Source organism: Pholcus phalangioides, unplaced genomic scaffold (assembly GCF_987345545.1).
Source record: "Pholcus phalangioides strain wild (caught in Gottingen) unplaced genomic scaffold, Ppha-v1.0 ptg000037l_1, whole genome shotgun sequence".
NCBI classification, from domain to species: domain Eukaryota; kingdom Metazoa; phylum Arthropoda; class Arachnida; order Araneae; family Pholcidae; genus Pholcus; species Pholcus phalangioides.
The window spans coordinates 3,005,623-3,019,523 of record NW_028301624.1 but is presented as its reverse complement, the minus strand read 5'-3'; the positions used below and the strand labels follow the sequence as shown (position 1 = coordinate 3,019,523).

General features: G+C 34.5%; 1 protein-coding gene across 1 annotated transcript in view; it reads right to left on the bottom strand.

Annotated features, from left to right (window-relative positions):
- Positions 1-13,901, bottom strand: part of LOC149065915 (polycystin-1-like protein 2) — a 34,539-nt gene that overhangs the window by 19,714 nt on the left and 924 nt on the right. The window contains exons 2-10 of the mRNA XM_089253374.1: positions 13,578-13,740; positions 12,263-12,414; positions 10,448-10,570; positions 10,125-10,247; positions 4,827-4,935; positions 3,341-3,420; positions 1,509-1,639; positions 1,171-1,297; positions 346-745 (exon numbers count right to left, since the gene is read on the bottom strand). Coding sequence (XP_089109500.1) covers positions 346-745; positions 1,171-1,297; positions 1,509-1,639; positions 3,341-3,420; positions 4,827-4,935; positions 10,125-10,247; positions 10,448-10,570; positions 12,263-12,414; positions 13,578-13,740 — 1,408 coding nt within the window. The remainder of the gene's footprint in view (positions 1-345; positions 746-1,170; positions 1,298-1,508; positions 1,640-3,340; positions 3,421-4,826; positions 4,936-10,124; positions 10,248-10,447; positions 10,571-12,262; positions 12,415-13,577; positions 13,741-13,901) is intronic.

The window sequence follows — 13,901 nt, the reverse complement described above, 5'->3', positions numbered from 1 at the left end:
TAACAAAGCTTAGCGAGGATGAGGAGAGAGGAAAGAAAACAAAGTGAACTTGTTTCAATTTATTCCACTGGCGTTTGGACACAATATTGCGTTCTTGATCGTAAAGTGGTTAATGAAACAATTTTCTCATGATTAAGTAAAATGAGTAGGCAATAAAAGCAAAAAAATTAGATTTGCAAAAGGCGCCACATGCAATGGACAATAAAAATAAATTGCTAATAATGGTCTTATATGTAAAAAAGCAAAGCAGTATAAATTAAAGAGCCATATTTGAAAAATGAAACTAAAATAAATGAAAAATAAATAAAAATAAAAATGATAAAAAGTTAAATAATTAGCCCATACCTTCTGGTGTGGAGTCATCAAAAACATATGGGTACACATTGTCATAGTCATTGAGAGCAGACCGATTTCCATATTTGTAAAACACAACAAGTGGAGAATTTGTGTCATCAGGTTTCAATTGAATATTCACAGCTAAACTTGCTGATTCAATCATCAATTCATGATAAACCAATATATCGTTTTCATTCTCAAATTTTGGAACAATGTAATCCATCTCTGGTCCAGCCTTGGTTTTTGTACCATGAGGAATGCATATCATGAAGGGTTCTTTGGAATTTTCAACAGCAATAGTAGAATTACCAACCCTGTTCGTGAGTTCTATCTGGAGAACATTAGAATCAGAACTGAGATTTGATGCTCCTTTTCCATATGATTCCAATGGCTGAGTCCAACGAACAGCCTAAAATGCAGAAAGATATTAAAAGTTAATAATTTTTATATAACATAAAGATGATTTGTTTATTTTGTTTCATTAATTTTCTTCCAGTTTGCATGATTTTAATTTCTGAACAGCCACCTCGTTATAACATGTCACAACATGCATAGATTTGCCTGAACGAGATCTACCTGTAGACATCAAAAGCACTGATATACACTGAATAAATTTTGAAACATAAGCGTTTAAATTATTTCATAACACAACTTTTTGCAAATGCACCTAGTATAATTAGATGATTCAAAAGACATATTCAAGTCAAAAAAAAATTTAATGTACAGTATCAGCAGGAATTTCATTAGTAGAAAATTTAGTAGTAAAAATTAGTAGGAATTTCACTTCAGTGGAATTTCTAAAGTCTTACGTTCTTTACATTTTGATTATAGTACCTGAATTCCAAGAGACGTGTTCCCTTGATTACAGTCATCCTCATTGAGAGTCATGCAAATGTTTGGCAAAATAAAAGAAGAATCTCCTTGTTGTATCTCTTTCCCATCAAGCTCAGAGACCATCTTTCTACATTGCAATCAAAAGAAGTAGAAAAAAAATAGAGTAAATAAAATTAAATAAATTTTAAAGATAAAAGTCAAAGACAAAATATAAAGTGTGGTATCCATCAGTCCGAAAATTATTTTAGAGCTAAAAAAAATTACACTGATGAAAAACTCGTTATTTGCTTAAACAGATTTTTTAGGTTTCATTTGAAGATAAAAACTTATAAACTCACTTCATGAATGTCATCTGGAAACCATCTTTTGATGCCACTATAAATGGACTTTCACCAACCATAATATCTGTCATGGTTTCTTCTTGCACAGCACTGATCATTTCTTTGATTTCTTTGCCCATTTCACGCATCTTAAAGCATAAAAGATAGAAAAAATGTTACAAAAATGCTGCATCTAACATTGCAACTTTTTGCCTCGTGTGTCTTTGTGCTGCTTTCATTGCTAAGTGCGACGCTCACATGTCAGTTTTGCCCATGTCTCATAATTTTCTGCTTTGCGATACAGCAGATGTACTGATATAGCATTAACAGAAATTTAACAGTTCAATATTTCTTGCTATTTGCAATGCAGAATATAATCTGCACTAAATAAATTAAACTATAGAGATTTTTTGGTTTTTATTTCATATCTCTCACAGATTTTTACAACTGAGTGCCAATATTCCTGTCTTAATTCTAAGGAAAGATAAATGCTTGCAATGCATAATCATTAAACGGCAGTGTATATCACATCCCTGAACTATGTAGATATATACTATACTTCTATATTGGGTTGCTGTATCTTAGTTATATTTGACATCCATAACTTTTCTGGGAATCTTTTTTCAGCTACCTTGTTGGGCTACTTGTCTGTTGTGGTCTTTGTGCTTGCATTTGTATTTACTACTACTCAACTCTACATGCGCCTAGTATATATTTCTTTGCAAACTGCCAGAGTGGTGCAGTGGTAAAAGGCTCGTCTTCCATCTATGAAGGTTACCATCAAGGTGCATGGGTTTGAATCCAGGCATAGAACTTCAGAAGCAAGTTCTTTACCTACCAAACCTGGGGCGACCACCAATGGATGGAGCCTTCATTTCCCACTGAACTCCACTGGTTGGAAATTGCCGTATGGCAAGATAGATGTTCAAGAACTTTATGGGTGTATATAAGTGTGTGTACAGGGTGAACACTCAAGTCTCTTGGCCACAAATTACAGGCAAACCGTTGATCCTGCAGGCATACTTCCAATTAGAAAAAAAGTATCCAAATAACATGTAGACCTCAGATACGTCATTTATATTGCAAGGGGTTGTAGAGTTATTAAATAGAGAAATTAACTTTTTATTCAGTCGCCTTGTTCTAAAAAAGCTGATTAGAAAGATGTTGCCCAGTCTCTCCTGAGTCCAAAAAAATCTGTTTTTAAGAGCAATATTTGCTGAAATATTGAAATTTAAAAAAAAATCTCTTAAAGGGAGGAAAAGAACAGCATATTAAACATATAATGAGCTTGTCCATTAGTCTATGTGGTTCTTTCTCTCATTTTCAGTAATTTTTGAATTCAAATACTTCAGCGAATATTGTACTTATAAATATGTATTTTTGTTGTTTGCTAGATTCAGGAGAGACAGGGGAACAACTTTCTAATTTGGTTTTTTTGGAAAAACGGTGATCAAATAAAAAGTTAATTTGATCATTTTACTAACTAGCAAAAACCCTTGAAATATGAATGACGTATCTGAGGTTCACATGCCATTAATTTACTTTTCTAATTGAAAGTATGTCTCTAGAATAAACGGCTCACTAATAATTTGCGACCAAGAGACTTGAGTGTTCACCCCGTAAACAGGGCTGTTTTAAGAGACAAAGTGATTTTTCTGAGGCTCCTTTATCTGGATAGAAATGACTGTGCCTGCCAATTAACATGCTTACTCTCAAAAATTTTAACCAGATCTCATTTTCATGAGGCTCATCTGCATTTGAGGCCCCCAAGCCATGCCTATGAGTTAAGATGGCACTGTCAGCATATATATACATATTGTGAAGAAAAAAACTGCTAGTACATATCTTACTGTATCTTCCTGTTTAGCTTTCGCTGCCTCTATTGCTCTGAACTTGACTTTTTCTTTAACCTTTTGGCGATCCCCTTCCACTAATTTGAAATAAAATGAACTAAAATATAATGTTCTATTACTTTTATAAATTTTTATTAAATACACACAGGGTGCCCCCTTTTATCATCATACAATAGATGCTTCCTCGCACGCAAAGTTATATTTCATATATTTTTTGCGAAGTTTAACCCGTCATCTGGCCGTGTGCTACCCACTGTGCCCCTTTTTATGAAGATGGTGCATACCTTTTTTTTCCTTTTTTGAAAGTTTGAAGTTAATAAAATATATTTTTGATAGAAATTTTTTATGAATGCATTAGAACTGTGAACGTAATAAACAGTTTATCATGTTCTTTGCTGTTTTTTAAAATCATCAATGAAATAAATAATGATTAAAGTAATTACTAATTTGTTTTCTAAACAGAAATGTTTAATTATATTCGGTATAAACTGAAAACCGGCATGACATGTTGTTCCGTCACAGCCAGATGACAGGTTAATGGCTAAAGGGGTTAAAAAAAAAATTTTTAGTATTTAGTGACGAGAACAAAATATTTTTATCCAATGGACATCCTTTGTAATATTTTTTTTCACCCTAGATAACTAAACATTCATCTAATAGACTACGACCCCTATTAGTTACTGAGCAACTTTGATTTAAATTTAGTTATCTAGGATTAAGACAATAAAGTTGAAAAATAAATTCTACTGAAATCTGGCATGGATATTTTTGACAACAATGAAATTGCCTCAGCTATGAAAATATACAATTCTAAACTATTTTGACCAGCTGAACATGAATATCAACATGAAAGGGTGTTATTGGCTCTTGTTTCAAAAAATATTACCTTGTTAACAATTAAGGAGTACTTTATGAATGTTATTGTTAGGTGAAAAAGTGGTAAGGAGACCATAGAACACTGTCCCCTGAGAAAATGGTCAACCTCGATGCTGGCTGACTACCATTGGACAATTGTAAGAGATGCTTTTTACGTTCAATACAAGCAAAATGCAAAATGAAGTATGTGTCAGATGCTGATAAATGAATTGTGTTATAATACATTCACATTTTCATGTATTTAAGTTGTGTTTTTATGTATATTGATATCGTGCCTCTTATATACATGTATTTGTGAATTTTCTATATATTTATTTTGTTTTCTATATACTTATGTTGTGTTTCAATGCATTGTATTTTTATATGTGTATTTAAAAGTGCAATTTCAGAGAAAACCACAACCAATTCAGCTTTTTTTTTAATGGTCAAATTTGTGTTCAGCACCCCAGATTACACAAGAAATGACTATTTTGGTGTTCAAAGCAGAAATTTTGTAAAAATTTGTTGTTGTTCAGTGTTATTGGTGGTCCATTTAATCAATAAGTATCATACTGTTTTTAAAAGAACCAAGAAAATGGATGCAATAATATGGAAATATGGTACTCACCATACAGAATAAAATAATTTGGTTCAGTTATATTATAATCTAGTTTTCTTTCAGCCTTCTTCAAATCTGCTGGCACAAAATTCCCAGATATCATTGCATCAGCTACAGTCTTATATATATATATATACAAAACAGAAAATTTTAATTAAAACATAATAATTCGAGAGCATATTTTTCATTTTGATATTTGCTTACGATGCAGTTTATCAAAACAGTTGAATTCACAGCTCTATAATAAATTATTCTGACTTTGTTAGTCTTCCGAAAAGTATATAGACAAAATTTACAAAACTGAAGCACAATTTAATCTGGATTTACTCAAGTGTTAATTCAAGATGGTAAGCTTTATTTTGAGCTTTTTGTATTGGAAGAGATCATCTTTTTGTGGCTTCAACATCCTGTGTTCAATCATTGTAAATTTTAGTTTACAGAGGATAGCTTGGAGATAAATTAGAGTTATATACTGGCTCAATACAATTATTTTTTCAATGTTTAAAAAATTTAAGTTTTAAATTACCATAATTTCCTGCCTACAATCTACTGCAATGTATGATCATCACATGTAGATTTTGCACCGTTGAGGAATAAAATCAAATTTTGTAATTCACAGAGTTTATATTATGGTAAATGCAATGAATTAATAACTATGCTATAATACCTAAATGAGCTTGATAAGTTTTATAAATATGGAAGAAATCATATAGAAACATTACTTAAATTCAACCATTTATCAGTTGCTCTTATACCAGATGAGCGTTCTGCACAGTATTTGGCCATAAAAATTAAATTAAAATAAGTGTAAAGATAGGAACCCCTTAACTGTGTCCCCCCAAACTAAGTTCAGGAAACTGATAAGTGCAATATTTTTAATTAGAAAATTTGGTTTATCTTTTCAAGTTAAAGGCTGAATTGAGATTATCTTTTTTATTGATATAATGCACAATTTTTTTTAATTTTTATTTTTTCCCTTATTAGTTTATTGTTATTTTGTACACTAATAAGTAACTGTGTTCATTATTATTCATTATAAACTTATAATGTACCAACTAGTATGGGTCTCTTGACCCTATAGCTGATTTTTTTACCCTATGGCTGATTTCTGATCAGAACCACCCCACACTGTGGGCTAAACAGGTTACTGAGTAGTTCAGTGCTGCAGGTCCGGACCCTTGAAATCGAACTGTTCCATTCGGCCTAACTTAAATTCGTTAGTAAATTTAATCAGTCTTGCAGCAAACACTCTCTTGGACAGATGAGAAAGAAGAGCGATAGGTCTATACGATGATGCGACTGCTGAAGGTTGACCAGGTTTTGGAATTAATTTTATTATAGCATTTTTCCAATATGCGGGAAAATAAGCCACAATTAGCATGAGATTGAAAATGTTTGTCAGAGATATGGTGATATTTGCAGTAGGTATTTTTACCGCTTTAGATGTGAGGCCATCTACGCCAGGTGCTTTATGGGGCTTCAATTTGGATATGATTTTTGCTATCTCGTCCGGGCTTGTCTGTGGCAAAACTGCATGATCCAATAGAGGCGGGTTCATCAAGTACTCTCTGAATACTTGATTTATTCACTAGTGATGTTCTGGAGTCGAGACGTCATTTGGAGAAAACTGCTGTTCTAGATCCACCGTGAATTCATTTACTTTCTGCTCATCCTCAAATCAGTCCCTCGGATCTACTGTGGATCACTGAAATCATGGTGGATTTCTTGTTCATTTTTCTATAGATGTTGTACATGCTCCCATCTTCTGGCTTAGGGTCCATGACCCATTCATTGAACCTCTCATTTAGGAAGTTCCTGATAAGGCTTCGCGCTTTGGTTTTCCTTCTATTGTACTCTGAGTGAAAATGCGGATCTTTGGTTTTCTGGTACAATTTCCTGTATCTGTTCTTCTCTCTTATCTTTCCTCTGAGAAATTATGGAATTGCTAGTGGATTATGACTTCTAAGTTTAGTAGAAGTTGCAGCGTCGGCGCATGCCTGTGTGTCATTTGTGATCTTTTTCAACTGGGTTTCCACTTCCTCTTCTGTTTCCTGCTTTGGAATGAGTACAGGTATGTGTCAGAGTAAACATTGGTATTTTTTCCAGTCTCTCTTTTTTGGCTAGGTTACTGCATTACTTCACCAAACACCAACTCGGTCCATATTGCTATATTGCAATTTACTGTCTTTAATGAGATGGGTTGGAAATGAATGCGCTGTCTATTGGTGGTCGCCTCAAGTTTGTTAGTGAAAATAACTTACTTATATCCTCCGTTGGGTTCAAACCCAAGACCGTGACAGCAACCTTCACTGTAGCAGACGAGCATCTTACCACCCCGCTACTCAGGCTTTTTTTGTGTGGTCTAACCCATCGGGGTAAAAGGCTTATATCCACATGGGACAGAGCCTGCGCCACGACTGGCTTTACAGTCTATCTTTTTGGAGGTGTAGGTTGTACATGGATCGTGCAATTTATAAGAACTTCAACTGGCAGATGATCTGAGTTAAGAACAATAGAAATGGTTGGTGATCACATTCGTTTTAGAAAATATATATATATATTGATTCTTTTCTACTTGTACATACAGGGTATTCTTTAAATTCGTAAACAGTTTAAAACTTTATAGAAAATCGAAGGAATCTGTATATTTGAATGTGCTTTGTGAAAAAATTATTCTCACAAAGGAAGATATTTTTTTGGTACAGAAAAAAAATAGTTCACATTTATGTCAATAGATGGTGCTGTGCGAAAGTCTGACGGAATTGATTGGACACAAACGTTTCTTCTCTTCAGGATCCAAAACGTTTGCAAAGCTTCAGCCACCATTCGCGGCTGAGGTAAAACAGCTACACTAACAGTGCTTTATCCACCGACGCCAATATCACAATGAAAATCTTGTGTAAGTACCGGAAAATTCAGAAATGAGCTGTTAATTTTACACCCAGCATTTTATAGGACTCTACTCTAATTTTCATATTTCCAGGGATTTATTTTTGTGCAGCATGCTCTATTGACAAAAATTTGAACTAAATATTTTTTTTTGCACAAAAAGAAACCTTAGTGGGAATAACTTTTATATATATATATATATATACACTGCTGGCCACCGTAAATGCAACACCCTGAAGGAAGCATGCAAATAATATGAAATTTACAACATGCATTAGCGGAGGTGAGATATGCAAATGATTAGAATTTCAGTGCAGACGCACATCACGCGCGCCTGTGGCGGCACTTCAAAGCGCTATTTAAGGATTGGAGATTTCGACGATTTGAAGTATGGCAATTGTGTTTTTCTTGTGGTTTTTTTCAAAAAAATGATCAATTATGCCTCGTAGAAAACAGCGATCATCTTTTGATCAAGTATCCGAGTTCGACAGAGGAAGGATAGTGGTCTACCAAGATTGTGGATTATCTTTCAGGGAAATCGGTAGTCGTGTTGGACGAAACCAAACAACTGTAATGCGGATATGTGGTCGTTGGATGCAGGAGGGTACGACGGACCGACGTGTTCGATCGCATCCACCTCAGTGCACCACTTCACGTGATGACAGGCATATTGTGCATATGGCAGTGACGGATCGCTCAGCCACATCACGAACCATAGCACAGCACATTCAGTCTGTACCGCATCATCCAGTGTCTGCGCGTACCATTCGACGCCGTTTACAGCAGAGTGGTCAGTCCGCAAGACGTCCATTGCTTCGTCTACCCTTGACGCAGAACCACAGACATCTCCGCCGCCAATGGTGCGATGAAAGAAGGATGTGGACGGCACAATAGAATGAAATTGTCTTTACTGACGAGTCACGCTTCTGTCTGCAACACCACGATGGTCGGATTCGAGTCTGGAGACACTGTGTAGAGAGGATGCTGAACAGCTGCGTTATGCACCGTCACACTGGTCCTGCGCCGGGTATTATGGTATGGGGCGGTATTGGATATCACTCTCGCACTCCTCTAGTACGCATTGCCGGTACTTTAAAAAGCCAGCGCTACATCTCCGAGGTGTTGGAGCCAGTTGTCCTTCCTTACCTTCAGGGCTTGCCCACAGCCATATTTCAACAGGATAATGCGCGACCACACGTGGCACGTATTGTCCCAAGGTTCTTCGTCAATCGCCAGATTGAATTGCTTCCCTGGCCAGCTCACTCTCCGGATCTTTCGCCGATAGAAAACATGTGGTCCATGGTTGCTCAACGATTGACCCAGATTGCATCCCCAGCTGCCACACCAGATCAACTTTGGCAACGCGTGGAAGCTGCTTGGTCTGCTGTACCCCAAGATCACATCCAAAGTCTCTTTGAATCAATGCCGAGGCGTGTGGCAGCTGTGATCTCCAACAATGGTGGCTACTCTGGCTACTGATTTTGGCAGGAACCACACTTCACAGAATTCTATAAATTTAATCATTTGATGCTTGGTCAACATGTTATCTACAAAATAAATATTGTTGCGATATCTCTTGTCTTTCTTGGTGTTGCAATTTGGGTGGCCAGCAGTGTATGTATATATATATATATATATATTTTTACCAATTCCTTCAACTTTTTATGAATTTTTTAATTGTTTAAGAATTTATGGGACATCATGTACATAGGCATACACAGGTTTTTCTCAAGGGGAGTGGAGGTTTAAATTTTTTTTCCCTTCTGAAGGGGGGATGTATTTTTTTCCTGCAAAACTACAATCTTAACTCAAGGGGGGGGGGAGGCTTAAGCACCCCTTTGAGTCAAGGAGGCTTAAGCAGCCTCTCCTCATTTTCATATGTCAATGATCCTGTATATGCTATCTGTTAACTTTAGAAAAAATTTACTTTTTTGCGAATTATTTCATGTTTTTTTTTAATTTCAGACTCACTGAGGGAGAAAAAGCTTCAGATAATATACACAGTGATCTATAATCCATGCTAAGAAATTGAGATTTTTTTTCAACCCTTTTAAGCAGCAAAGCAGAAACTAATCCCCCTACAAAATGTCATATATTTTTTTAATGAAGTGTGTTTTTTTCCGATTTTCAATTTTCATGGGGGGGAGGTGCAAAGTAAGGAGTGTAGGGAAAAGTTTTTCATTCAGAAATCAACTTTACAAAATGTCTGTGCTTGTCAATGCTAAAATAAGAGGCTTTCAAGGAGACGAGATATCTTGTCAATGCCGCTTAAAGGGTTAATGTACAAGTATAATCGACAGTTATGAATGAAATCATAGTGTTTTGTTTCAAATTACAATGAACAAATCAAAAATTCTAGTGAAGCAAATTTTTAATTTTTGTGTGCAAAAAAAATCATTCCAGAACTGATAATCTTACACCAGCCGCAGTATCAGCAATTTCCCCCAGTACTTGAAAAGATACTAGTTTTTCATCAGGATGAGCGACTTCTGTACTGTTGATGACATCAAATATTTCTCCCATGCCTTTCATTATCACTTCCTTAAAAAGAAAGATAAAGATATTCCTAGATGACATACTAAAGAGTAGAGAAATTAAGAGCATGGTATTTAAGAACTGAATTAAAATGAATGCAGGATACTTATTGAAGTATGCTTAAATAAAAGTAAATGTTGACAGATAAAAGTGAAAATTATAACGAGGGAAATTTCCAAAACTATGCTCCTGATGAAGCAACGTACCCGGCCTTCTTGATTTGTTGGGCCATTGTCAGCAATGGCACTGAATGCCCCGCCAAATATTTCAACATCAGGTAAAGTTTCTATGGGTAGATTCAGGACTCTATTCAATTCTTTAACCTTTTTCTGCCAAAAGTGAAAACAAAATCATTTGTTTTAGTTAAAATTTTATTTTTTACACTATGTTCAGCTTGGCATACCTGAACTGAACACATTTAACACAACTATTTTTGAATGAAGCATATGGGATATGAAAACCTTTACACATATCTCTACCTCAAACCAGTGGCATCTTAATGGGGGGCAACTGGGGCCTTTCTTCAAGAATATCAATTCTGTTTCTATCTGGCAAGTCATAAGCTAATTCTAAATAAAAGTGTAAACAACCTGAACACAGAATAGGCTAATTTAAAATGTTACTAAAACTTGAAAAAGGTTGAAATCTCAAAATGCAATCTGTAAAAACATGGAATTTGAGGAAATTGGTTCCTCATTAAACCTTCATTTCTAAGTGTGAAATAAAATTATTTAAAATTAACAATTAAATACATCAATGACAATATTTACAATCACATTACTGTTACACACAATCAATTATCATAAATGATTTGTCGCATCTTTATACTTTTTTACTTAATAACAATACAAATACAACACCACAACAGACAAAATGTCCAACGAGGTGGCTGAGAAAAAGATGCCCATAAAAATATGGATGTCATACATTTTAAAAATACAGCACCCCAATTAAAAATGCAATTAATAAAAATTATAAACAATATATACACGTGATAAAATATTATACAATGCCCATAAAGAATACTTATGGCTGTCTTATAGAAATGAAGCAAGGTTTTGGTTTCTTGGTTCATACAGCAGGGCATGGAAAAATCTGCAGTTGTGCTGGTAAACATCTGATGAGATTTTTTTTTCTGTGACCTGGGGACTCTACTTAGGTGGTGATGGTGAAGACAGTGTTCTTTTGCTTGAGGGGGGGGGGATATAATCCTACTAAATAAATACATACTTGTTAGATAGTATGATTCATTTCTCATTCAATAGGAATATTGAGTAGCTATATTTCTGCACATATCAGGGTTGTAGCATGCCGTTTTGGGCCCCCTTCCCTGAAAAGGTTATGCTCAGAAAAAGAGAAGGGGTTTGTTCCCCCCCCCCCCCACTTTTCCTCATTTTTTCCATGACAGTATATACACACACTCTGCTGAATATAAATTGAAATTGGATGGGAATAGGCTCAGTGGCCATTCCACTTATTGGGGAAGGGGGCTAATTGGGTTATTACTCCCTCTACTAATTTCTAAGAAAATAAGCGAATGCTGTGACCCACGTTATTTCCTTTTTTCTGGATGTTGCCTTTGATCACTCAAGTGAGGATGGTTGTTTTAATTTAAACTTTTCCCGACAATATGCAAACTGTTACAAAATAAATTTTCCACAATACAATAAGTTTAGTGACAACTGTTCATGGACTGCACATAAGTTAAATAAATAAATGCAAATGACATTTCAATTCAGAAGAGCAAGATTTCAAACCTGATTGAAGTGGCACCAGAAAAACAAACAAACAAAAAACACACATTTTTTTCCTCATTACTTCCTTCCATGCAGTGTGTTTTGATTAGTTACTAGAAAGCCATAAAATATGTCTGGGCACCATTGCTAAAGGGGTTAATTTATGAATGAATTTTGTTAAATGCTTCATTCATATTTATTTAACCCATGTTCGTAAATACACAAAAATATGCTATTTCCTGGAAATACTTATAATAAAAAGAGTCACGGGAAAAGACTTCTAACTTTGGCAAATGCATTGCTTTCTTTCTCCATGATTTCTGTAAGGTCTTCTCTTATTTCATCTTTAGCCTGCTCAGTATAATAACTGCTGTCGATTCCTTCTAGTTCCAAATATTTTTCCCATTCTTCTAAAACAAGAGTTTCATCCACTTCTCCTACAAAATGAAGATTCAAATAATTCTTCAGATTATAGTTACATGAAACTAAGAATAAACTGAGACCTTGATTTAACAGACTAATACAGGGGAAAGGATGTCTGTGAAATAATTCTTCTTTTCACCACAAAAATAGCAGGAAAATTATTCTAAAACTTCATCAATCTACGGCGAACTAAAATATTTACTCTGTCTTCAAATACATAAATAATTAAATGGCTCCAAGTTTTCTATTGAAGTTTTGGTAATTAAAGTAGGAAATTTAGAATTTTTTTTTTCTTCATCATCCAGATACAAAGTAAAGAATGTCATAATAATAAAAGGGCTGCTGTCAAATGCTGTCAGATTTTCAGTGAAATGAGATTAGAATTTTAAGTGTTCCGCAATACCCTTGCTCAATATTCAGGCAATTCTGTGGCACCAATAAGTGCAGTGACACACTCTGATTGAGCTTCTTAGCTCTCTATACTGTATTCAATATAATTTGACTGATCTCCATTAAATAGCCATTGTTCACTGTCTCATCAACATTGCCAATACTCTTTACATAAATGTATATAAATTGAGTACATCCGTAGTAATATTATAGCAATGAAAAGATGGTGGACTCTATGATATACATAACTGCAAAATTCCTCAACACTACCTTTCCTTTCATTCAAATAATTTTTTTTCTTTTGATCAGATCATTTTATCATACTATCATTCCTGTCTCCTATAGCAGTCATATGTTGTTAAAATTGGCCAGTATTCTGAGCCTCTGATGCTTTAAATACATGTTATGCTTACAACAAGCTTAAAAAACCATCCATATACCATCCATTATTTGAAGAACCAAAAATAATAATAAAATAGTGACAAACTTTGATCCATTAAATTCAAAGTTCATAGAGGAGTGAGACCCATTAAATCAAGAGTTTTCTGTATTTTCAAAAAGTTTTATGTTTGACAAACAAAATGTGTGACCTCGTCCTGCCTAAAGCAAAGGAAAGAGCAAAATAAATTTGAAATATTTTTCGTCTTTTTAGAGCAGTGAAAGTTACTATAAAGCCTAAAATTGAATTAATAAGATGGAGAGACTCATGCTAACAATATTTTGCAAAATCAGTAGAAATTTATTGCAATTATTATAGTCTTTTGTTATCTACAATATGAAATATTACCAAGACCTAAATTACTGCCATCTTGCTTTGCATATCCTTCCATTACTGATATCTTTGCCATTATAATCTGTGATACTGTGTACATTTGCCCTTCAGCAAGACATTTCTCAAAATATCTGGAATCTTCAAAAGCGGTGATTTCATCTTTTTCAGGCAAATAAGTCTGAAAAAATTCATCTCACTATTACTTGAAAATTGAAGTAAGTTTTAATAATTATAAAAACAACAAAAGAAAGCAATTGCCTATCAGTTAATAAACAAAACATCTCACATTTGTTTTAAAAAATTAAATTTATGAGTTGCTAATATTTTCTCCCATGCTGT